The sequence below is a fragment of the Anarrhichthys ocellatus genome, unplaced genomic scaffold, assembly GCF_004355925.1.
Source record: "Anarrhichthys ocellatus isolate YVR2014 unplaced genomic scaffold, GSC_Weel_1.0 scaffold20, whole genome shotgun sequence".
Classification (NCBI taxonomy): domain Eukaryota; kingdom Metazoa; phylum Chordata; class Actinopteri; order Perciformes; family Anarhichadidae; genus Anarrhichthys; species Anarrhichthys ocellatus.
Genome location: NW_022280050.1, coordinates 6778365 through 6804648, shown reverse-complemented (window position 1 = coordinate 6804648; position 26284 = coordinate 6778365). Strand labels below are relative to the sequence as shown.

At 43.0% G+C, this 26284-nt stretch overlaps 1 protein-coding gene across 1 annotated transcript; it reads right to left on the bottom strand.

Moving 5' to 3' along the window:
• Positions 1–65: 65 nt before the first annotated feature.
• agps (alkylglycerone phosphate synthase) lies at positions 66–25836 on the bottom strand. The gene is made up of 20 exons (XM_031858438.1): positions 25618–25836; positions 22469–22558; positions 21119–21209; positions 20897–21017; positions 20724–20798; positions 19650–19721; positions 18590–18669; positions 17043–17123; positions 15777–15902; positions 15471–15579; positions 12458–12585; positions 11901–11952; positions 10356–10432; positions 10162–10274; positions 8524–8593; positions 7753–7814; positions 6837–6926; positions 5517–5616; positions 5303–5360; positions 66–1695 (listed from the first exon to the last, which is right to left on the bottom strand). The coding sequence occupies exons 1-20, from the start codon at positions 25818–25820 to the stop codon at positions 1574–1576; spliced, it is 1920 nt and encodes a 639-aa protein (XP_031714298.1). The 5' UTR covers positions 25821–25836; the 3' UTR covers positions 66–1573.
• Between the last annotated feature and the right edge of the window lie 448 nt (positions 25837–26284).

Sequence of the window (26284 nt, the reverse complement as noted above, 5' to 3'; positions counted from 1 at the left end):
GAGAGAGGGGACGAGTTCTGCTCTCTGAACAGTGTTGTATATTACTGAAAGAAAAATTCAACAAATGAGATGTTTTAGTTCAATTTATTGCACAAACAGCATTGACAAAATGTACTCTGATGTTACGACGTTGTTAAGAGAAGTGAAAAATAACAAAAGGTACATCCATAACGCTCAAAAGCTCTCACACGTTGTTTGACACGGAGATAAAATGTCACACGACGGGTCCCTAATGAGTCCTTTTATTTGGGGGAATATGAGTTAAATAGGACAAGGTGGTTCAGGAAAATGTGAAGCACAGATCAGAAAGAGAAAAAAAAGGCGAGATTCCTTCAAAATCAATGGTTATCAGTAACAAATGGTTCAAGCCTGGTATCAAATTGTACATTACAGGATCCGTTCCAAAAATCTATTACACCGTACAGAACAAGGGCAACTATTTTAGGAGGAATTTCTGAGCAAATCCATGGAAAAGAAATAATTAAATACAGCGTCTTGAACACAAGACACATTATGTAGAAGGTTTTAGCATGTGCAACAGACGCATATCTACATTTTACAGCTCTCAGAAGGGTCATCTTTGCATAATGCTGATTAAAAAATATATTTTAGCTGTGCATGAAGTTACTAAATATGTGCGAGGGTCACATAGTCAAACATATGTTTACGGTGTGTTTGCATGTTATGTGTTGAGTCTTTGGTACAACATGAGCACCGGGATCCAGAGGCCTCGAAACTACAAACTTGGTGACATTGAAGCTGCCGTGATACAAAAACGCGATGGCTCCCCCCCCCCCACTTCACTTTCCCAGTAACTAACCATGCAAGGTAAACACTTTGAGCACAAAAATACTAAACACAGAAGGAATATCTCTCTTTGTAATCATACTGTACTTCTAGGGGGGGGGGGGTGAGGCTTTAATCTAGGCAGACACACACACACACGCACGCACGCGTGTCGAGAAAAAGTCTCTTATGGCAATAGGTCAGTAAAACAAAGGCATGAGGGCAAGAAAAAGATGAAGACATAGAAAACATCATGTCCAAGTTAATGTTGCTCCACAAAGGGACTCACTGTACACCAGCAGAGTGTTTAGTAGGAGAAAGGGAAGGCAGACAGAAGCTTTAGAAAGGCACAGAGCTTTATAAAGCACATTCATCTACAACTTACCACTGGAGAAGTGCCCCAAACGCGCACACACACACACAAGTGGAAAGTAAGACAAACAAACAAACAGACGAATTAACCATGTTGGCAAGGATATTTAGGAAATGGTTATATATAAGAAAATATGACAAAAATCAAGGTTTTGTTGCATCACGTCTGGTTGCATCATGGCCGTAGCTCCAACAAGCTGAGGCTGTGAAAAATGAGCTGCACAGTGAGTGACAATGATTGTTACAGCGTATTAAGTGCAATATAATGTAAAAGATAAGGTTTAGGTGAATGAATAAATGGCACAAATGACTGATGAAATCCATTTTAAATTCACATTTAGTATCTATTAATCCAAAATGCACAAGTTGCTTTTTTTTTTTTTTTTTTTTTCCTTAGAAAAAGGTGAGCGGGAAATTAGAGGAGGTTCCTGTTGCCGAAGATGTTATTGGGGTCAACGTAGTCCTTGACAGACTTCAGCATCCCCATGCCGACATTGGACACGGCCTCTCTCATCCACTCCTTCCGAAGTTTCCCCACTGAATGACAGAGGAGAGAAAATAGATAAATAAATAAATGAACTCAAGGAAGAGGACCGAGGGGGAGAAATAGAGGAATCGGCACGGCTGATTGCTCAGCGGGCTGCTGGGAGCCAATCAATCTTGTGAGAGTGAGTGAATAAACAGAGGGTGATAAATGCTTTTATTCAGAGAGGAGAAATGTTTTGCATGGCATGATTTATGGAGCTCAGCAGACTATCAAACTCATTAGGCTCTGTGTGTTCCCAGAGGAGGGGCCGGCTGGCGGCTGTAGCGGGCCGTTCCCCGGCTCCCTCGTTCTTTGAGCCACCACACTCCCCTCCGTTTCCCTCCCTCCCGAGCCGCTGGAGCGTTTGTCCGTCTGTGTGTGTGTGTGTGTGTGTGTGTGTGTGTTTCCATCTCATTGTGCACACGAGCGCGTTCATCCAGCTGACCTACGAGGGATGTTGTGCTCTCTTGTCCTGAACGCAGCTCTGTGCCCTCTAACACTGGCCTGATCATCAACAGGGTGCCAAAGCCAACCGCGGAGCACCACACAATGGTCCTCTGTCAGCAGGACTTTGGCTTTCAGCCGCTCTTCAACCATCCCCTCCTGCACCTCCTCCTACAAACCCCCAACCTGAGGAGCGAGGGAGGCTGTGGCACCAAGCCTAGTGAGGGTGCCCATTGCTTCACCAGCTGTCTAGTCCGACATACTCCACGGCGCCTGTGCCCGACAGGTTCTCAGCGGAGAGTCTGAAGCCAGCGAGAGGTCTGGTGACTGAGGAGGACTGGAACAACCTCACCGGGGAGCCAAACTATTGTTAGAGAACTTCAAATAAAATAGGAACTTTGGTTTTATACAAGCCGATAAAGCTGTTGAATTGTAAAGTGTAAACTCAGCCACAATCTGTACGATGAAGATTGATTTTCAGCTTTAACAGAGCATCTGTAGATGCTGAGGGATGCATGGTTCATGAAAGTAAGAGAGACGGTTTTTGCTTTTATTTGATGGTTGAGACAGACAAAAATGGGAACGTTTTGATCAAAGTAAGTTTGAACGTTTTGTTTAACAGCAAAAAAATATATAAAAGATTCCCTGGTTCCAGTTTCTCAAATTTGAGGATTTGCTGTTTTACATCCGTGTAGAATATCATTGTTTTTTAGTTTGGGCTCCAGGAATTTATTTGTTATTTTTCAGACTGAACCAAAAAAAGAATAGATTAATTGATAATGAAAATAACTGTTACTAGTTAATCGCCAGCCTGAATTGAACTGGTGGCAATGCTGTTACACAGTACGCACCGTCTTCACTAGCATTAACACCCCTGCTGCATTTAAACGTCTCTTAAAGAGGATAAAAAGCTAGTCATTATCAAAAGAGAATTAAAGGACATTACGTTTGCTACACAAAGGCGCACTTTAAATATTTCCGATCAGAGCTGGGTAAATGTTAACTTTTGGAGGTTGCGTCAACTTAAAAGAAACACACAATATCTCTATTCCAAAACAAAAAAAAAAGATAAATTTGAGAACAGAGCAGCTTGAAACAGGTGCTGCTCACTGAGTAAACACTTGAAATCAGCAGTGAAACCACTTGAGATTAGATAGAGAGGCCTGAAAAAACAAAGGTGCATGATAGGAGTGTTCACACGCCTTCCCTTCCCTCTCTGCACGCCTCTCTTTGCATCACTAGTTGCGGACCAGTGTTGAGGGAGGAAGCCGCCTGTTATGAGAGTCCAGCCAGGAAACCCAGATGGGGATCAGACATGAGGCTAGTGAGGCCCGTCTCCTGACAAAACAGGGCAGACAGCGGGGTCACCAGGGACCCTGATACCACACAAACCTCCAGATGGTGACACAGGGACCAATCAGCTGCTACCCAATAACTAAGAAAGTACCCTGCTCTCCCCAACCTCCTCCTCTTCAGTCCTTCCTCCTCCGTCCCTCCCTCCTCTCAGGAAAAAGAGAGAAAACAGAAGGTGCTGGGACTGCATCATTGCCTCCATCACTATGATAATTTACACATCTATCTTGTCATATTCTCTCTTTTTTGCTTGCTATTGCAATCAATCTCACCGGGCTAGGTCTGTGCAGCTGAGACATGCAAAGAAGAGCAGGTAGTTATTTCAGAAATGACAGATTTCTTTTTTTTTTTTTAAAGTGTCATATCTCTCTCGTGTGAAAAAGCCCGGGAAGTGCGGGGCGAAAGGCGAGGTGGGAACTTCACTGAATCAGGTAATTTTTCTACCTCCTGAGTGCAGCGACCTGTGTGTTAGGCGGAGTTAGCGGTATTGGAGCTTTTGCAGCGCCACAAGGTGAGGTGAAGATGCTGGGCACCCTGGGGTGGCCCTCGTACAGAGGAGACTGCAGTGGACATGCTGAGCCGCAACCCCTCGACACGCTCTCGCTCTCCCCCGAGCTTCTCTGACAAATGGGGGTCAGGACATGAAGACGGGGGGAAGGCAGCGGCCCTGCCTTGCTGTGATACGGCCGAGCCAGAGTATTGGCTGATAGATGGATGACTCTCCTGGTGATGGATGTTCAACAACTCTTCACCGCTGCAACACTGGTGACCTAGTTAAAGAGGACATTTTCTCCTAACGTTCAGAACCAGCGAACGATCACACAGATCTTTTTTTAAGTGAGAAACCCGAAACTTAAAATTCGCAGCGTTTTCGTGATGGACAGCAGTCAACACGTGGCGGTGTTGGCTGAGTATTATGTCCTGCAGCGCTCTACACGCCCAGATTCCCTTACCTCCGCCCACGCAGCACAACACTGACCTGCTGTAAATACAGGGAGACAAAAAAAATAATAAAAAGTATATTTCCTCTGGTGCCCTCCCACCTCACCATCCTCGACTACATCTGTTTTGTTTGATACACAAAACCCAGTGAAACTAGCTCCATTTGTCAAGCACTGATTGTGGGCAGACAAACCGGCCTGTCTGCGCTCAGATAGCGAGCCTCACTGTTATTAATCACAATTACGGAGTGGGCCTTGCACGCGGGAGCTGCATCAATATCCCCCCCCCCCCCCGTCACCTCCCCGAGCTGCTCGGGGTGGCTGGGCCACCGTTTGGAGGTCAGTATACAGCCGGTGATAACGGCGGCATCATTTACCCCGGCCCACCGCCTCCTTTTTATTAGCAATCTTTTAATTTTGAACCCGTCCCCGCCTTCAGGAAAAATTGTGATTTAATATCGCAGCTGATTCACTGCATACTGTTTTTGACAGGTGTGATGAATAGCCTGAAGTGATGTATGAAAACAGCGAGGCGGATGGCAATATAGATAAGGCAGCCATTTCGGTTAGCCCTGATGGGGCCCAGAGAGTTGTTCCACCGCCCTCCCCTGCTCACGTTTCATTTGGTCACTGCCGAAAATGAACAAATAGCCGATTCAGAGACATTCATCTGAGCCGCAGGAACATATTTCGGACACGCGAAAGATCTCCGACCAAATGCACATTTATAGCTCGACTGGTCACCTGCTCGCTAGCGTGGAAAAACATGCTGGGAGAGCTCGCCGTGCTGCCTTTTCTTTGGAAATAACATGTCATCCCATTCAGTGTTCTGTTTAACACAAACCGGATATTTTTGTATGTATTTTTCAGGGTTTAGTACCTCCATGGTGATGTGACAAGCTCCCTCCATTGGCAAGAATCTCTTCTCTAGCTGCATGCTGGGAAATGGGAAAAAAAAAAAAAAAAAAATAGAACCAGAGTCACTCACTTTCTGGGGTGTTGAAGATTCAACATATCTTCACTTCAGGTATAGTTATGATCTAGAAAAGAACTGGACCACGGCCTAATGTTGATACAAATGTAACCGGTCATACCTCCACTTCTTCATACACGTGTACTGGATCACTGAGTCCTCTGTAGTTGAAGGCAAAGTAAAAGTAGACGCAGGCACCGGCGTCGTATGTCTGAGTCACCCTGTAAGAAACCAGGTAAAAGTCGTGTTTACGTAAGCATGAAAGACGCCTTAAATGTTTCTCCCTCAGCTCTTGAAATCTAATTTACATGAAATACAAAGAGCAGTGTTTTAGCAAGGTGCTCCATTTTCATACAATAAATGCGTTCCCCGCTTCATAATGGGAAGACAAAGTAAAGTGGGAGGTTTGCCTTTCCCCAGTGAACCCCTGACCTCAATTCCATTCATGGTTTCCCAAAAGCGGAGGAGAGCGCGGAAGCACTGTCACCTTTAATAACATAACATTATCAGGCATTAAATGGCCATCAAATGCTTTTAATCATCCGAGCCACATTTGTGCTGCAGGTAACAGGATGACTCACTGATGCGAGACAGAAAATGGATCAGTCTGTTGTTTTACACAGAATAAAACATCCTTACTGCTCATGTGGCTTCTTCTAGATTAAATGGAGAAAGTGTAAAAAATGGTTGTTAGGAATAAAATGCTTCTCCAGTTTGCATCTCTCTCTCTCTCTCTCTCTCCCCCTCTGGAGGAGCAGGGTTCAGAGCCCTTGTTCATTTGACATGGCCCATCACCTGGCACACTGACTGTTCTAGAGGTTAAATGGACAAATCAATCATGTGACAGACTGCAGCCGGGAAATGAATGGCTGTCGCATAATCAGGCCGAGGTCTAATCTGTCCGCAATCGGCGAGCAGAAGCCTGGTGCTCCTCGGCCGGCTCGCCGGCTGTTTGTCAGATTGTCCGTCTGGCTGTGTGGCCCTCGCTAACTCACCAGGGGGTCGGGAGTGTACAACCTCAATACTTAATTGTTATTGAAAATAAATGTTGAGTATTTTTGAATGTTACGTACCAAAAAGTCTGGTCAGATTCATCATGTGTGCTTATTGTTTCATCAGAGAGTTCTTGATTTACGTCACAGTTCCTCTCGGCTAATTGTGTTAAGACAACATTTAAAGTGTTAATGGATATTTATTCTGGCAGTGCCCTGCTAGTTTAAGAAGTTACTTATTCCCTTTTAGAAATTAAAGTACATATTTCTTTTTAAACACTAACAAACAGGCGTGACAGAATGGGTAAGGAAAATATATAAGGATGGTTTAACACATTGTTGGTTTTGGTCTTTTCTGACAGTCAAAATTTGAGAAGGGACACATTTGAGAACTTTTTGTAGAAAGAAAAATCAGTCTTTATGTCATTTGCAATGTTTGCAAACATTACCTGCATGTGGACAACGGTGCAAACTGCACTCCTTTGTCTTTACACTCTTGAGTGATCCGTGCCTTTACGTTCCGGCAGATGTCTAACACCCTGGAAATAAAGTATTAGGTAGAATTTAAAATAAATTAACCATATCCAACAGAATTGCAAAATGACATTGGAATCCAAACTGCAATATTTGCGTATTTAAAAACATAATAATCGAATGTAAAAGGGAACTTTCATTAAACTGATTTAATTAGCAATGAAACATTATCAAAATTCAGAAATGGACATGAAAAGAGGAATAGGAGGAGACTAACATGACGACCATTGTGGGAGAGGTTTCCACTGGTGTGGAAATGGCCGCCAGTCCTAAGCATGTGCAGCAGTGTGTGGAGGATGGGGGAGGGGGAGGAGGGGGGTAATGAGCCAGGCACATATGCTCGCCTCAGTGCCTGATCTCTTGGTCTCTCCCGACAGGCATGTTACACAACACGGAGCTGTGTGTGTGTGTGTCTGTGTGCGTGTATAACAAAATGATGATGAAACCATGGACAAAATGCAGAACACACCACATGTGGATGTGAGATGAATATGTGGCTCATATTGCATTTCCTCACACAGAACGCAAACAGATAGGTCTCTCCTACTGTGTGTGTGTGTGTGTGTGTGTGTGTGTGTGTGTGTCAGTAATGCCGAGTTTGTAGGCTGAGGAAGCAAAGCTTACGCCAACGCAGAGCTGGTTAATGGGGGGAGAAGGCAGGCATGAAGGTGAATGGCAAAGACAGAAGCAAAGAGAAATAAAAGAAACGGGAGCAGGACAAAGACGGAGGAGTCGCTTAGGACTGAACGTGTAGGAGGTGAGAAAAGAAAAACGTTTACATGTACTTAAACTTAACAGTGAGACGCCGACAGCTCATAACAGTGTCTTTACCTGTCCCAAGGCACAGAGGTTTCAAAGGACTCCCCGATCACATAGTAGTCCATCCCCAAGTCCTGCTCGGAGTACAATATCAGCATTAGTACGCAGTTAATGGTCATTCAGTACATTTACATGCACAAAAGACACCAGGATACAGGAGGTTTACATGCTCTGTAGCAACCTGGTGACTTTAAAATCTACTTGTTCTGGCAGTGATCAAGCTTTCTCCACTAACCCCAAACCTACTTTGGAACTACAGCTTAATGTTTTTTAATGTTTTAGTGATTTAGTTGTTTCATTTGTCAGGGTTTTGTTTGGGCACAATTGGATTGACAACACAATTGGAGCCAGTTTTCCCTTTACAAATATATGATAGCACAAGTCGGTCTAACTCTAAAGCCGCAATTTGTGTATTTTAAAAACAAAAAGGTGAAGAGCAGTATGTTTAAGGAAGTCCAGAGTAACCAGGTTATGTCAGTGCGCGTAAGACTCCTTGCTTGTTTCTGTGATGAAAAACGGCCTCTCTGACAGGACTGACCTAAGATAACTCTCCATTGTCATTGTGACTGAACCCACTGTGTTCTCCTCATGGTGTAGACACCTCAGTGTTAGACACCCTGACAACAACCGTGACCAGATCAAATCAAAGACCTCCCGAGGTCACATTCTGCAGCCTTTCTGTGTTTCTCACTATCCTATCTGCTGTCAGATTGCGTTCCTCCCCGCACGCCCCCACCTGCCCGTCAGCGCCGGCAGAAAAAAAAAGCCAGAGGAGTGACCCACCCGGAGGTAAGCGATGACGAAGGTCAACATGTAGCCCCTCTGCCCATTGTCCTCTCCGGCTGCCAGCCCCCTAGAAGCAGATAACAGGGTTAATATTTAACAGCTCCTTTCTTTCAGCTTTGTTGGTCAGATCGCACGCCTCACAACAGCTGCCTGGGAGCCTGTCAATCAAACAATGTACAGATCAATGAAGCTGTGCTCTGTGCATCGCCACAGGTCAGCCACACATCCATCACCTGCAGTGGGTAATCAGATTTTCATCTACCACCCAAACTAATCAGCCCAAGCTCATTAGAAAATCACTACATTGATTTTTTTTTTACCCTTCTTCCCGTTTCCCCAACACCACCAGAAAATATTCTTCACAGAACCGCACCAATCCATCACTGGCACTTGATCTGATTGGTGATCACGATTTATTTTTAATAATGCAATAAAGCTGAGGATGCTGCACGTAACTGACAAGTTTCTGGTGATTTAATTGCTGGACCGCTTCCAGGGCAGCGGTCCAGCTCCCTGCAAGTCTCGGCACTGAGCCAAAGAATAACACCAACAGTTATTTATAATCGATGAGCTTTACCGAGGAAGAAATCACCGACATCCCCCAGTGAGGAGCACTGGGGATCCCGGGTTTGTCCCCGCTTAAACTGGTGTTGTAATGAGCTATTGGTGTTGGTAGAACATCAATATTTGTTCTTATTTTAGGAAGGGTTTTTGTTGGTAAGTTTCCACTACGAAATACGTAACAAATACATTTATATTAGTATGCACAGTTAACATAAGGCTCACTGTTTTGCTTTTTAATGAGTGAATTAGCTTAAAGTGAACACATTTGGTTTGAACAGTGTATCCAAACATTTACCCAAAAAGCTGTTTTACAGTTATGTTCTTCTCTTTATCACCTCTGGACTTAAGAGGAAAATGCAAACTAGCAACCAATTTAGAAAATCTCTTTAAGATACATTTTGAAAATCAAAAAGCAGAAAAGTTCTTTTGAAATCATATTTTCAGAGTAATGTTGCTATAAAAAAAAACAACTTAATATTCAAAATAAACAATAAAAAAAAAAAGATGCACAGTAAAAAAAAAAAAAAACTCATCTCAGAATCACCAACAAACAACCAGTTGAACTGCATAACTCTTAATTTATGTTGGGATGAACTCATCTATTAAACTTTTGTTGAGGATAGAGAGAATCCCTCTCCGTATGACAGGGAACTGATTTCCACCAAAGTCCTCATTGATCCGTTTCACAATCAATCACAGCGGCACTCACGGGCTATGTCCTCTCGCCCTGCGCCGTCCTGAGGGGAGCTCTGCCCCGCTATCATCGCCCACACCACACCTACTTTAACATAAAAGCTGGCCTGACAGGAGGACATCCACAGGTGATCCATCAATCTACAGAGACAAACTACTGAGTAGAAGCCAAGTCTGAAGTGTGCAACTGTGCTTCTCCATCCTTGTCACTGCTAATACATAATGGCTGGTTAAATAAAGTGACATCAGGGCCTCAGGCACCATGTCTCAAGTCTCACCAAATGGTGCTCTGTCATTTCTGTGCTTGACACGGCCGGGATCTGTAACTGATCTTTGTAACGTGCTCAGTTATAGGACAGAAGGAGAACTCCTACTTACCCAAATTTTGCAGCGATGTCATAAACTTGCTTCTCATGCTGCAGGACCTTCTCACGGCCTCCCTCAAACAGGAGGGTGGCCACGCACAAGCAGTTGGGGTCGAACCCTTTGAACTGGCGATTGAAAAAGATCATGAAAAATACTCGGGGACAAGCAACTGGTGATGTTCACTTCTAACTATTTGTTTCTTTTACCTTGGTGATGTAAAATGTCTTCAACCCGTCCAGAAAGGATGTGAACATTGAAGATACTTGAGGCTTCAGGGCATGACCTGTAAACAGAGGAGATAAGGATCTGCTCCATCTATTCACAAAGAAGTAGGCCAACCATTTCTTTTTCACACATTAGTCACACCCTTCTGCTTACATTCTGCAGCGAGTCAGATTTATTTGAGGTTTCAAACAAAAGGAGGAAAAATAAATGGTAACATTTGAATAACTTTACAACTGGCCAGTGGCTGCCAGCGACAGCGACTATAAATCAGAGGGTTTCCGAAGGGAAGTGGGGTTGACACAGCGATATCCGTCTTCCTCACCCACACTTTTTGATTTATTTCTGATCGGACACACAAAAGCGCCTGTGGACAAGCGAAAATGAGAGGCTGGGGCCAATGGGATGGTTATCAATCACTGCGGGGAAGTCACGGGTGATGTCGCTGAGACTTAACAGTTCATTTACTTCCCCCCCCATGCTCAAGTCTCTTCATCACTTAGTGTCCTAATTGTTTCCATTCCAAAATTTGATTGCAGGTCTTTAGGTCTCTCGCAGCCATCATACTGGTTAATTCAATACTCAACATCCAGAGAGAGAAGATTACACCTACTATGTGCATCATTTTGCTTTTAACTCTCCCCTCTGTGGGCTTTTGTTTTTTTGCGTATCAACTCGCCGCTATCTAATACTGCATTCTTATTATTCATCTTGTGCAGTAAGACGGGCCGCGCTAAATTGTACTTGTAATCCCAATCTGGAAAAGACCTGTGAATACATCAACCCTCCTTACTCAACAGCCAACATGATTAAAAGTGAGGACAATCCACTAATAAGCCCATGAAAGTATCATAGAGCCGTGAGTTTTAGTTATTAGTGGAAAACCTGGCTGCTTCATCTTCCCTGCTTAATGCTAAGAAGTGCCTACTCTGTGAAAAGTGGAAATATAGGGGAGATAATGAGATCCCTGGAGACTGGGGAACTTTACGGAGATCTCTAGCAATGCCAGATGCATTCCACCAGACCTTAAGAAACAACATCATAAAACTTCAATGTAACAACTACTTCATTTTGGCCAGGGTCATTTTTCATTTTGCTTCAATTCTTCGTCTGTTTGTGTGCAGCTATTCTCCTGCAGAATAAAATAATAATCAATTTAACAATTCACTGCTGCAGAAGGTAAAATCATTACATGCGGTAGCATTGCCAGTCATTGTTCTTCTCTCAGAGGTAATCGATGAAACAGCAACACAAATATTGACAAAGAAACACAGAGAGGGAAACAAATGTAAAGTAAAAATGAAAGTGATTATAATGCTGCTGGTTAAAAGCCTGCCATGAGCCGGTTAAAGCCAATGGTTACCTTTGGGCCCAAAAGGAAAAGCACTTCCTGAAAATTAGAAATAGGTCAAATAAAGTCCCACTTGTATAGTGAAGGGTCACCACAGAGCACTCAGAGGAATGGCAGCAGCTGCAATGCTTTAGGTCAAGGCTGGACTATATATCGTGAATGATCAAACAAAACTCACCAAATTTAAATTGTTCATTATCCATGAGTCGTATAGATGCTGGGGCACACCTCTGCAAAATAAAAGTTGGTCTTTATTAGTTGGTAGGAATCATAGGGCACAATTATGTGAAAACAACAAGATATCAAATTCAACCAATACTTATTATTGTCAACATTCAGTGAGACTGTTGGAACCTTGAATTAAAGCTTTTACTTTCTTGCTTAATGTCCCAAATGTACAGTGTATAGACTTCAACGTCTTTCTTTTAACTTGATGCATCTGATAAAAAAAGTTCCAATTGGCACCGTAAGGTTGTGATTTGCTTTGGCATTGTCAGCCTGTCGCGTCTCAACATAAAGGTCTGATTAAAGGTTTTGGACTGGCTTAGTTTGGAGGTTTTAACAAAGAGTACAAGCTGGTCTAAAAATACATTCAGATCTGTATGTTTAAAACAAGTGAAGACCTGAAAAATGCTGATTGCAGTTTGGGCAAACCGGCAACGCACTCAAAAAGAGCCATGGAAGGAGAACGCAGTGATTCAGCGCCACATGTTAAAAGATAGTTTAACATGTTACCTGTTTGGCGACCTCTCGGAGACAGGCAACTCCCTGCTCAAAATTAGGGAATACCACCGAGCCGTATTTCTGATACTCCGGCACGGGACGAATCTTCATCGTTACCTCCGTAACCACGCCCAGGGTTCCTGTGGAAAAATCACAGTGAGAGATTTTGAGTGGTGCAGAAAGAAGTAAATCCATTCCCACAATTGATACGACCTAACCCCCTCTCTGAGCGGAGCATACGCCCGTTTTACAGGGCTCTGCTACACGTCCCAAAGGTCCCTTGGGTGACCTTTGTCTCACATTTCACCGAGCAGATCTGGTTTTCTACCGCACACAATTAAGATTTATCAACTTAAGACCTTGAGGAAATAAAGCAGGGCCCTATCAAAGGCAGCGAGGCCAACAGCAGCAACACATATATACAGGTATGTCAAAACCTCTGGCTGACCTCATGGCCCTGAAAACTGAAAACATGAACTGCTGCTGAAGGAGTCAGATTGCATGTTTAAAAAAAAAAAAAGTGTCTACCTTACGCAGCATAAATGTCTGGGAAAAACACTTAAAAACTGCTTTCACAAGAGTATCCGAGTTCACAGTAAACTGTAGCTAGGAAGTGCTTGTTAAGCAATATAAACTTCTGTTGCAATCTGGTGAATAGAAGTTCCACTTTTGTTTAGCTCCGTTTCTGGTCTCTTCCAACTCCTGCTAGTTGCTAACGGTGTCAGGCTGTATACAGGCCATCTCTGTCTCATGTTTAATCACCATCAATGAATTTATAGCGTTTTATTCAATAACATGTTTTAATGTGTGCAATTGTGTCCAGTAAAACCGCAACACCTGTTATCAAACAATATTGGAAGTGTGTTTAACTTAAAATAATTGTTAGTAGCAGACCTAATATCATGTTTGGGACATTTTATCGGTGAGAACCAAACCTATTACCCCCCCACCCCACCCCAGTCAGTGTTATTGCAGACAATGTCCATTTTTAGACGCATGTTCCCTGAACATAGCTGGCTCCACTAAGAGGCTTCCTCCGCCTGGTGTGGTTGTTAATGAGCCCTCTAACGTGACACTACATGCCACACGCTGCTCCCTAGTGGCCCAGTGCAAAACATGTGACTCCATTAGGCCTCAACCTCAAAAAGGCTCCTCCTTCCTGACAGTACGCAGGAGGAGCCACTGAGTGAGTGAGTGAGTGAGTGAGCAAGGAGGAGTCAGAGAGAGAGAGTGAGAGAGAGAGAGAGAGAGCTTGGGAGGAGCTAGAGTGGAGGGGAGTCAAGGAGGGTGAGTGAGTGAGGAATAAAAGGGAGGTAATAAGAACAGCAAGGTCAGAAAAACACTCTTGGGGATGAATGCAATGAAATGCTGGAGTGCAGTTTAAGCCTTTTTGTTTTTTTGTACTGTGACCATCTCTATTAAATAAACCTCATCTGACAGGATTTGGGGAGAAGGACTATTCACGATGAAAAGTCTCTCTGCTTCCAGCATCAAATATTTAAAAAAAAAAAACATTGACCACTATGAAGCCACTACTATGACTCTGTATATTAAATTAGCACCGGTTAGCGTCACAACTAAATTACACCCTCCACGGTTGAGATGAGTTTTGACAGAGAAGAAGGGATTATCATTGATTAATCCACTCATTCTCTACACCGGTTGAAAGCAAGAGTGAGGAAAATACTTTGCATTCAGGCTAGCTCAAGGTCAGAGAGATGGGGAGTCCCGGTTGTTGGGCGGTGAATGAGAAGCTCTGAGGTTTCAACCGTAGTTTCTGATAAAATGGACGCATTCGACTTAACATGCAGAACATAGTTGATGGTTTGACTGTGGTTCTGTGTTGTTGTTGTGGCCTACTGTCAGACTGCAAGATGTGGTTCCTGGGGTGAGGAAGTAGATCATTCTAATGAGACTGTGTCTGCTGTGACCTCTTAGTTCCAGTGTTAGGCCTCCCAGAATTATATGAACTCCCGGAGACGTGTGGTCCATCTCTGCTAGACCACCAAACCCCAGCTCACCTCCAGATGTTTCACACGATACGAAGCACTATTCTCACTTTTATTATTAGCCTTAGTTTATAAAGTGGGCCTTTGAAACATTCAACCTGCTACCGTGGACTACAGTTATACACCCACAGCGCTGGTATTCTGATATTAGACGGATCCATTCAAAGAGTATTTCTCTCTCAGCTAGTTTCAGATTTTGAGGTTGAATCAACTTGCTGTTATGGAAGAAATTTTCAAACCCATTTTGTGATTGACAGCATAGCTAGTTATTAAATTCAGCATCACTTACAAGAACTTGTTCGATGTGGCTGTTACAGCTGAATGAAACCCGATTTGATTTGTCAACAATCTGCTGCACATACATGTTATGACACTCTTTATAAACTTCACATGTTTTGGACACTATCATGTTTTAATCATTTTCACATGCCTCGACCCCGTTAACAATCATATCTACTAGTAATAATACTTTCATGTGGTGGAGACATGCTTAGTTGTAATCTACATTCTACAGCAGTCACTTGTGATTTGGATGTTGTATATAAAGCTGTGCTCTTGGTGCTGCAATTGCTGGTTTGGCTATAAATGGAGATTTCCACAGTGATCCCAGCCCAGTCGGGGAGCAGATTGCTGTGCTTCGTAGGATGAATATAACGTTTGCATTCACAGCTGTTAAACATAGCGATGCCAAGAGTCTCTGAACCTCCTCATTATTTAGGGGGAACCTGGCATATGGCGGTATTCTCTGTGGGCATTCACAAGGACAGGGCACCGCAGATGGGGCGGGGAGGACACTTGCTGGTTCCTAACTTATACACCTCCAGATCACTTTTCCTGCGAAGCTGGTTAATGTGTAAGAAGCCTAGAGCCTGAGAACCGTCCTGATGTTACTGTTTTATCTCAAAGTCCTGCACACAAACCACACATTAACACACACACACACACACACACACACACACACACACACACACGTGCCCAAATGCCCTGGTGTACTGAAATCGAGATAGGCGGCAAACCTTCTGAGCCCAAGATGAAGTGGTGAATGTCTGGCCCTATGGACATACGTGGGCCCTGACAGCTCTTTTCAATCACTCCTTGGGGGGTCACCATCCTTACGTGGACGACCTATTCAGCCACAAAACAGCAACACCACAAACACTTTCAGACACAAAATATACAAACCGTCGCATTCTTTTAAAGTCCACAAAACTTATATGCTAATAATTTCCTTCCTAATTAGTGTGCAGTAACAGCTGTGTGCTGACTGTCAGGCTTTGGAACAAACACGAGCAGGACGGTAAAGAGGAGGGCGGGGGACTCACCAGGTCCTCAATGTTGCCGTAGATGTTCTTCTTCATGCCTGATGCTCTGGTTGCTACCCAGCCCCCCAGGGAGCTGAACTCCATGGAGTCCGGCTCATGTCCTGTACAGTAGCCGCTCTCATTCAGCTGTGAAAAGAAATAAAAATAATAATAAACGAGCCAAACATGTTTGGAAAACAACGTCGTTGTAAACCCAAAAGAATGTTTTAATAACAAGCAAAAAGAACATGAGCAAGAAAAGGGAACAAATATAATTAAAGCCCTGCTGCTGCATTTCACTGCAAATCAAACATTTTTACATTGGCCGAAAATAAAACGAGTGGAAAAAGTACAAAAACACTAAAACAAGATCAGTGTCAAATTCCACTGCTCGACTGGATAACTGATGTTATGTGTACAACAACAACAACAACAACATGTAAAGGCCTTTTTATCATTATTACTGGTCAAAATACAATTACAGAAACTTAACAACTACATGTTTATGTAAATATAGGAGTTATATAGGCTATGTCTCAGACAGTCGTGCTTGCTGTTGGCATTGGTGCACATTCAGCTTCCATAGTTCTGCCCAATTTACAACAGTAAGTGACTACGTTGTTACTTGCCACGTGGCCATAACAATGTGAACATGTACTTTGGGTCGACAAAGGAAAAATCCTTTGAGCAACCTTCATCAGACGCACTATCCCGACGGCTTTGAGGAAAATGTGTCGGTCATCAGGAACACACATTCTCCTGAAGGCAGCCCACCCCCAAACAGATTGCATCTTTAGGCAGAACATTTAATGGTAATAATTAGAAGGACCTTAAAGTACAACAACAACCCTCACCGGAAGCGCAAGACGGGGCTCAAGTCAGGCCTTGTTTTATCACAGCACTCCCCTGGAAGACAGTTTATAATGCAGACCCATCTGCTCCATCAAATTAGCCCAGTCTAAATGCAGAGGTGGAGTCTGCTTTAAATGCAGCTCACGCATTCCCCTACATCAAATGCCCGCTCCTTCTCCATTTTTCTGAATTAGCTTGATGGTGCCATCTGCTCATGACTGCCGCCTCACTCTCTAATCTCTCCCCTTCAGCACTCCCGTCTCAAACTCCTTTCCTAAGCGCTGTTCGATCTACTCAGCAAAGAGTACCAAGGTGACTGAGCATGGGCAACCTGCATGTGAATGGTCACACAGCTTGATTGTTGGCACAACATTACACAGCATTTTTTTAAAAGCTCTTTTAGTGGATGAATATGGATGGATGAGCAGCGCTTACCAATCTCTCCAAATCCTGACCGACGATGCCAGCTTCCATATGGGCAGTTAAATTTTTCTCGTCAATCCACAGGATGCGGTTCTGTGAGGGAAAAAAAAAAAAACAAGCAACATGAGTGTGGAGGTCATGAAACATTCTGTATAAATGCTTCATACCATACAGTGGAACAGAAATACTCTCCAACGCCGTTTGTTTACTTTGTCTAAAAAGAACACATACGTTACAAGATCTCTTAATAAAATAAAGCGTTGCGTATCACCATCATCTGGTTTGTTGACTTGAAATATCTCGGGCTCAGACATAAACGCTGTCTTTAAAAGCAGTCCGCGGGGACAGTCCCTTGCCTACAATACTTTTTGAAGTTCTGCACCAGCATGTCCTTCTAGCTGGACGGTCGCATGTCTGAGGATAAATGAGTGCAGCGGGACGGAGACATTTTCCTCAAGGTTAAACTCAATTTAACATCTGATTCCAAATATATGCCTCTTATTTGGGCCGCTGGCCATGTGGCCCCAGCCTTACTTACAGGAGGTCATTTCACACCTGCCATCAATTATTCTCCAGAGGTAGTAAACTTTATGTTCCAACCACACTGTTCCTTTCATGTGCTTCCATTGGAGCCACCTCACCTCTGACCCCTGACACAGAACACCGGTCACTGGTGTCTGTGGAAACTCAATGACTGCGAGGCTAGCAGCATCCAGACAGCTTATATATCACCTCTATGTGAGCCTGGATCAAAGGGCGGGACGCTACTGGTGACAATATTCAGCATTTCATATCATATCCAATGAAACATCATCATGGTCATGGTCAGATTCCATGTAACTTAATGGCTGGTGCCCCAAGCAACACATTTAACAACTTAAAAAAAGGAATTCAGTTGTGCTCCACCAACACACAACAAATAGGCTCATTCTGAAAATGGCTGAAAATAAAGCTTATTTTCATTAAGTAAGAAAATACTGAAACATTTAGTTCCATCGCATTCCCAAGTGCATTCAAGTGCATTTACATTTATATTAAAAAAAGAAACTCGGAATGTAGAACTATAAAATGTTGTTGCTTGATAAATAAGTTTAAAATAAAGATAATACATTTCTATTGACTGACTAACTGATTTATCATCTTTAACATTATTCTGATTATGTAGAACGTTCCCTCTGGTGTATGAAAGTACACAGAAAAATGCCAACATGGAAAATACAATTGCTCAATTTTTCATTGTGGTCTTGATGAAACACTATTTCCCACAATGCAATAGCATGCATTTGTAATTGGTGGCACAGGTTGAGACGACGAGTTCACTTGTTAAAATAGTGAAAACTGATTATAATTAAATCTGATTACTCGTCTCACTGAATAAGAGTTCATTAGACATTAATGGCATAGCGCACATACAAAATAGAAACACTCTTAATGCAACACAACATTTTAGGTTTCACAATGATGGTATTCATTCGGCTGCATCGTACCGCATTCGAGTTTGTTTCTGTTTATCTTGTCATTAGTGCAGATCACCTCTTCAGACACAGGTGTTTACGTACCATCTGTGAAGTATCCAGAGAGACAATGGAGCGAGTTTCCTCTGGGGGGCACTCTAGGCCACTGGAGACACTAGTCCCCCCTGAGAGAGACAAACAACAGTTACAAGAGGATTATTATTATAGAGGTGTTATTACACAAAACACTTCCCGGCTTTCATGTTCTGAACACAAACAACACACTTGTGAATCTAGCGCTTGCTATTAAATAATGAATACAAAAATGTGTTTATATTTCTCAAAGAAAGGTATGAAAAAAAGAATTGTTCTGGTACGAGTAGCAAATGCAGGTATCATATAGAGAGCTGCAGGGATGATGCATGTTTGCAGGCCAACCCCAGAAGTTAGCATGGCTCTGGTTCCCTCCACAGAAAGAAAATGATTGCATTATTACAGAAAATATGCTCTGCGGCAAACCAACATTTTTGATACTTACACCTTTTGTTCAAAAAGATAATCTTCACAAATGAACACCACTTTTATTATTTTTTTAAGTGTGACTATTTGAAGTGACAGTTATGCAAAACACAGTAAAAAAAAGACGGCAAGTTTGCACCGTGCAAATAACCTATCCTTCTAAAATGACTGGAGGCTTCAGGAGTTAAATGCATAAACGTGTGACTGACTTTTATCATTCTCATGAAGCTCTTGACAAACTGCTGCAATACTATATAAGATTAATTTGATTTCATTCATTTTGTCATCATGAAATAGTTACAGTACCAGGAGACATTGGGGGGGGAGGGAAGAGAACGGTATGACATATGATAGAGGTCTCCAGGCTGGAGAGTGAACTGTAGATTTACATCATATGCTTAGATTGGGGGTCCAGGATGCCTCTTAATATGTTTTTTTGCAAAAACATTCTGCAAAACATCTCCTGGAATGTCAGCAGTACCTTATTTACCAGGTTCATTCACAGATTACGTGGCTTTATTAACAATTCACCAGCACGGGATGGGAGTAGAGAATATATTAAAGTACATTAAATATAAATACACATCAAGTGTACAATATGTGACAGCTAATTATGCTGCTTGGAGCCATTGATTTCACGACTCACCTCCATATGGTATCAAACAAACATCGTGTTTGCACGCCAGTTCCACAATTTTCACGACATCATTGTGGCAGTCTGCAAAGACACAGAATATCGTTGTAGAAATTAGTGGCCATCATAAAGAAAATGTTTCCATTTACCGTCCTCTATTGCATTCATAAAGTAAGTCTTTAATAACCAGAGTAGACGCATTGTAAAGGAAATAACACTGTGTGTATACAGGAGACAATAAATAAATGTGTAGGGCCTGAGCCATTAGAGCTGGGGGACGTTTTGATTTGCCTGATAGTTGTGATTTGCCTGGGGCTTTCCTCAGGCGGAGTCACACTGCATGAAGCTACGCTCTCTGGGGTGGGATGTGCTGGATCAATATAAACATGCTTTAGCCAATCACGGCGCTCACATCCATTCACACTGGAGTGGTGAGCGAGTGGGAAGAGTAGCAATGCCCACCTACGTGGATGTGCTCGACTGGCCCCAAGTGCTTTTACAGGCAGTGAGAAATGCCTGCATTTTGTCATCCAATTCAACACACAGCTTCTGCCTACGGATTACAGTTCAACTAACTAAACCGCCACTTAAAATACACAGCTCGACTCGGTGGGACGACCGAGGAATGCAAATTACTGGTCAAAATATCGATTAGGTAACTAGCGAACGAGAGCGTATTTGTGGGGTTGGTCAAATTTAAATGTGGTGCTGGTGAGGATGAAACGACGCCTACAGTTTCTTGATGATTTGCTGCCCATTTGGGAGGGTGCTAATCAAGTTCCAGCCATCAGTCAACACTCATTTGCATGATAAAATAGTGCCAGCCATAACAACAGAAAACCAATCTCGGAATCATAATTCATGGGTGTGCTGTGCAGGGCCCAACCGTGGAGTATTGGGTGTCAACCGTCCTCCCCCTGACGATTCTTATTAAGCCTCCACTCATACATATTAATATCCCTGCCTCTGCAGAGATTAACCCTTTAAATCAGCTAAGCCAGCAGGGGTGGGGGAATCAGCGATGCTACGTGGGTGGAGAAAAACAGACCGATAAAAACACAGAGACAGCGCGGCTTCTGAACTCACTCGGCCATACCACCAGATCTGGGACACGACCAACTTTCCCCTCTCGCAGAGCAAAGATCTCGTGTAAGCAATGGCCTGGAAGAAAATACAGGAATGAGATGAGAAGCACACAGAAATATTAATTTAAAAAAAAACCAGGGATATGTCCAAAGCCTCCTCCCAGCATGCCTTACCGTGGGCGCGAAACACCCGGTCTTCTGCGTCAAGAGAGAAGGGAATTCCTGTGGATGTCAGTTCCTCCACAAAGGCCTCGTTAAGAGTGGGAGGCTGCACAGCACCGCTAGTCAGAATGGGCTGAAACAAAACAAGCCATTGTGATTTTTGTAACTGTGACTAAGTGCTCTTTTTCTGCCATTCATTGGAGACACGACGAATAATATATGAATTACACTCACCGTTGCTGGAGATTTATGCTGCATATTGGTTCCAAACGTGCCTTCCATCCATTCTTTCAGAGCAGGGATGATCATACCACTCAGTTTATACCTGGAATGTGTAAAAGAAGACAGATTGTGTGACTGACCAACCAATACAAAAAAAAAAAAAAAAAAAAATACAAAAAAAATCAACTACGCCTCATGTAATAGTGATTTCCAGTCGTGGAAGTCAAAGCTCTCCAATTGAAAACATCTAAATGCTTGACTGGGCTTCTTCATTTGCAAAACCAGGGCTGTGTCTAATAAGAATAGAGCGTGAGGTTTGAGTCCAATGAGGTTATTAGGCAAGCAGAGCAGCAATGACAGTGCTGTCCATATGATCGCCCTCGCCATCCTCTGCATAATTGAGCCGCTGGCACAGCCCGGGCCAGCCCATCAGGGGACTGTGGTGTGCCTTTGTCCAAGAGACCATGAAACACACACTATAATGAAAAAGCCTCTGTCACAGTGGGCACGGAGGAGGAGGAGAATACAGTCTTTGACATCCATTCAGCGGCACCCCAGCCATGGATATTGTAAGCCACCCAGGTAGCTTTTCAGTCGAGAGGGCACCGAGCGGTTCGTGGCAACTGCTTGCACAGGCAGAAACCATTTGCTGTGCAACATCCTGTCCAGTTTGGCTCATTACTCAAAATACATCCTCATGCACAGTGTGTGCCAGCTCTCCGTGTTTACAATCTCACAAGCAGAGCCGTCTATGCCAAAGTCACATGTCGTGATTACGATCACAAGGCTCATCTATACCTATGATAAAAGGTGCTGTTGTAAACTGCAGCCGTGTTCAGAAAGCATGAGGACGACTGGCTTCGTTTCCCCTCTTACATTCAAACTAAATATTTTGTCTCCAACAGTCTGTGAATGACAGCGTGCACCCACAACCTCCAAAGAGATACATTAATAATTACTGACATAATATGCTCCGTTTTTGAATAGATTTAGAAAGTGGTTTCTGTTAATGAGCAACAGAGTTTGGGGAGAGCTGACAAGCACAACCAGTGACCTTTTCAGATGAAAGTAAACAGTTCAAATGCCAACCACTAGGTGGCAATAGCACCACATTGCTGAGAGTGTAAGACGGGGCCAGCTACTGATCTCAAAAGCACTCAGTGGGGGCAGTGAAAATGATCAATGCAGCACCGTCACCATCCTCAAGCTATCCCAACTTATGAATGAAGGTAGGCACCATGGCTGTGACAGAACAAGACTAGAGGCTGTGAATGAGACCTAGTACTGAAGATTTCTTTTCTAAATCCTCAACAGATGAGCATAAACATTATCCAAGAGTGTTGATGTGATAATATACAATACCTTTTGCCGGTAAATTCTGCTTGACCTTTCTTATTGAAGAGGAATTTGGTGTCGCTGTATCCCCAGCCATTCCATTTCATAATCTCCTGCCTGTGGGAAAACAAATATTGGCAAAGGTTAAGCTCACAATTCGTACACTTTACATTGAAGGTAAAATATGACATGAAATACCAGCAGAGGAAGTAAAAAAAAAAAACAAGTGTGAAGGTGCCACAGTCCCGCTGGGCATGGGCCATTTCACCAAGACAAAGAGGAATGGGTGTTGAGTCCTTGCTGATAAAATACTTCATGCTGAAATTTTAACAACCAGACGTATAGCAATTCACTGAGGGAAAATGTAAAAGTCTCCTTATTCTATTCAGTCATTCGCAGTCTTTGCATTCATTCAAGGTGGGGCTGGCTATCAGTTGGCAAATTTACAATATTGGAGGGAGCAGACAAGCACACCTACAATATTCCCCGGGTGCCTACAGCTACATAGCGCTCTGCACACAGGCAGCTTGTTGACATTGTCATGCAGAAGAGACACATTTAAATAGCATATCCATCAACAGGGGGAGGCTAGCAGACACCCTGCCTGTGCAGTCAGCCATTTCCCATCAAACGCATTGAAATATTTTGCATTCATGGCACCTGGTAGGCACGGTTCTCCATAGCTATCTTTAATACTGTTCAGTTTTTATGATTAGGGCCAAACGTGTGCGCTGAACTATCAAGCTCCAGCTAATTATTTAGCATGTCCGCTTCAACAGTACGCAGGCTTCAGCCGTACTTTTCTGTTCTTTGAGTACAGCCTTGACTCCTTAAGATGTGGAAACAGCTGCTGCTATGCTATACTGTTGAGGACGTCCCATAATAATCACCAGCTTCACAACCACAGAGGATACTAGACTGTCTATGCTGTACTTACTGTCTGCAGACAGACAGCTCACCACTCACAGAGCAACCATAACTCATGGGTCCCTTGGGATGGGATGCTAACACAGTGGAGTAAAAGCCATAATTAAGATTAATACCAGACGAAATGGAGTTTCCTATAAATTAAGAGCGAGAGTATAGATGAGAGAGACACACCGAGTCATACTTTAATGAATCCTCGCCACTATTGACATGCTGTCAAAGCCGCTGAACATACTGAATAGAAATGTATCAATAAATGTGGCAAGTTTGTACATTTAAGGACAAAAGCACGGCCTTTTTTATAGGCAAAGCAGTAGGTCTCAATTCATTTGTTTTGATAAACTGAGCTAATTTCTGCCTGTGTGTATCTCAAGTTTTTTTCCTTATCTGAATCAAGGATAGAGCATGCTGTACAGATGCCCTCAGAGGCAAATCTGTGATTTGTAATTTTGGAATATATAAATAAATATGTCCTGACATTAACTCGACCCATAGCACAAAAAGGAAAGGGAACAAAATGGATCCCAGAATTTAAAAAAAAATCTATTTTTTTTTTAATGATGAAGCAGCTTCAAATGCAAAATTGAAATTATGCTAACAGTCAAAAAACTAATTTTGCATATTATATGCTAAAATTGCATGAACATGTGCATTTAACACTATAATGCTGGTGGAATTATGTTTCTACAATAATGCTTCTTTGGACAACAGATAAAAGATAATCAGTCTTAGACTATGAGCTGAAATTAAGTCATGGAATATGTGGACTTACATCTTTAATTCAATGTGCATATCTATGACTACACTGGAAATATACTGGGAATGCTTCTCAGTATAGTGCAATCCAATTCAACAGTGGCACAAACTACAGCCCTAAACTAAAACTTTACTAAACAGTTTTAACATAAACTGGACATTTTAATCTTCATGAAGGCAGGATTGATTGTGGGGCCGTTGTATTAAAACTATTAGTTGGGGCTAGGTAGCGCTGGGACACCACGCAACCTGCAAATCAGGATTTCTGCCTGAAACCACCGAACTAACCATACCAGAAAGGAGCAGCGAGTACATCCAAACTGTACAATTGTGGCTGAAAATACGTCTCTTGGCACTTCTCCAAACAAAAAGTGACTCTCTGTTATTCTACGATCACAGCACGGTATATGGTTATGTAAAATTAACTAAAAGGCAGGGACAACGAGCAGGCTACCTGAACTTCACCACACTGTTGTATTGCCCCTGTTCCTGTTAAAAAAATATGTATTGCTCTATAACTTTGCCCTTTACTGATGCCCCATGTCAGTCTCTCACAATGCTGATACTGATGGATAAACCCACTGACTGTTGAACTATTATGTCCTTAACTTTTAATTGCCCCACACTGTAAAACACCAATACGCCCAGGACTCACTTGGCATAACAGACAGGGCTGCAAGACATAACACTCTCTCATATCATCAGTGTGTCACACTGACCAGAACAGGACATGATGAATTTTACAAGGCCAAATGCTCATACTTTTGAGTGCTGCTTTCACCCTTTAGCTGTAGCTGTTATCTCAGACTGACACTAGATGTCAGCACAGTTTGAAGGCGTTCCTCAAAAGGAACTGAGCTGCCAATAGGTTGAAAGTCAGACCACCACTTGTTCTGGCCAATCACAGGAGACAGAGGAGACAAGAAGTCTGACTGTCTCTTTCCTCTGTTGCTCTTAGTTTTTCCTGTATATTGAGATTTAGTTAAGACAAACCTAAAACTTGCAATATCTCGATGATTACCCTTCCAACATGTTTACATGGTCGTCAAATAAAGAGTGACGTACTCGTGTCAGTTGAAATGAACTACATCGCTGTAGTTTATCCGAAGCATCAGTAAACACCGCAACGTTTACATTTTTCTAGGCTTTTAGAATCTCACTGACACGGAAAAACTGCCATAAAACAAATTGCATTATATATTAAGAGCCACAGAAAAGGTTTTAAGATTAAGAAAGTCGACCACATCGACGTTAAACTCCTGAGAGTGAACCTAGCCGCACCCACGCTGTAGCCAAGTACGTTAGCTTGCAGGCTAATTACAACCAGCTTTAGCCATGTCTCCCTGCGCTGTAGATGCTTGGAAAGCTAGTCCGTCAGAGCATGTCACCCCATTGGGTCTTGTTTACATATTAACCCACTGATGTTTGACTTAATAACTAGCTAAAGCCACAGAGGATGGACCCTCGTCCACCGCTCCATCACAGCCTTGTACCTCCTCTTCGGCACAGTCTTCTCCTCGACGTGTGTCTCGGAGCCCTGGGCTTTGCACTCCGCGGCAAGGATGGTCGAGTCAACGTCCACTGGTCTCTGTAAGTGCCCGGCAATTATGCTCAGTCTTTGCTGGGCAACCCGTTGCCTGTCGGAGCCGCCGCCGCTGCTGTTGGACGCCATGCTGCTTCCGTGTTTGTGATCCATGGGCGGCTGTCAGAGGTCAGCACAGGGAAAGTGCGCTGCGTTCATAGTCCGTCGGATATATCACGATCAGTACACACGAATGACCAAAATAGTGGTTTATACCTGGCAACTGGAAAATGGGAACCTCCCTTGACACGTTTGGCAGTCTGACATACAGCATATGGGACGCAAAAAACATAATTGTAAGATAATAACGTAACCATATAATACATGTCAACCAATCTTTTTTTTATGGTAAATGGTTATTATGCATTGGTTAAATTTGGGGATGAAACGATAAATCAAATATATAATTAGGAGATTGAAAATTATGTTATCATCGGAAATGCCCTACATTTGCTTGTCATAGCTTCCAAATAATGACAATCTGCTGCTTTTCTTTGTCATTATTATGGTACTGTAGGACTATGTTTTGGGGTTTTGGACTGCAGGTAGGACATAATACGCAATGGGAATATGACACC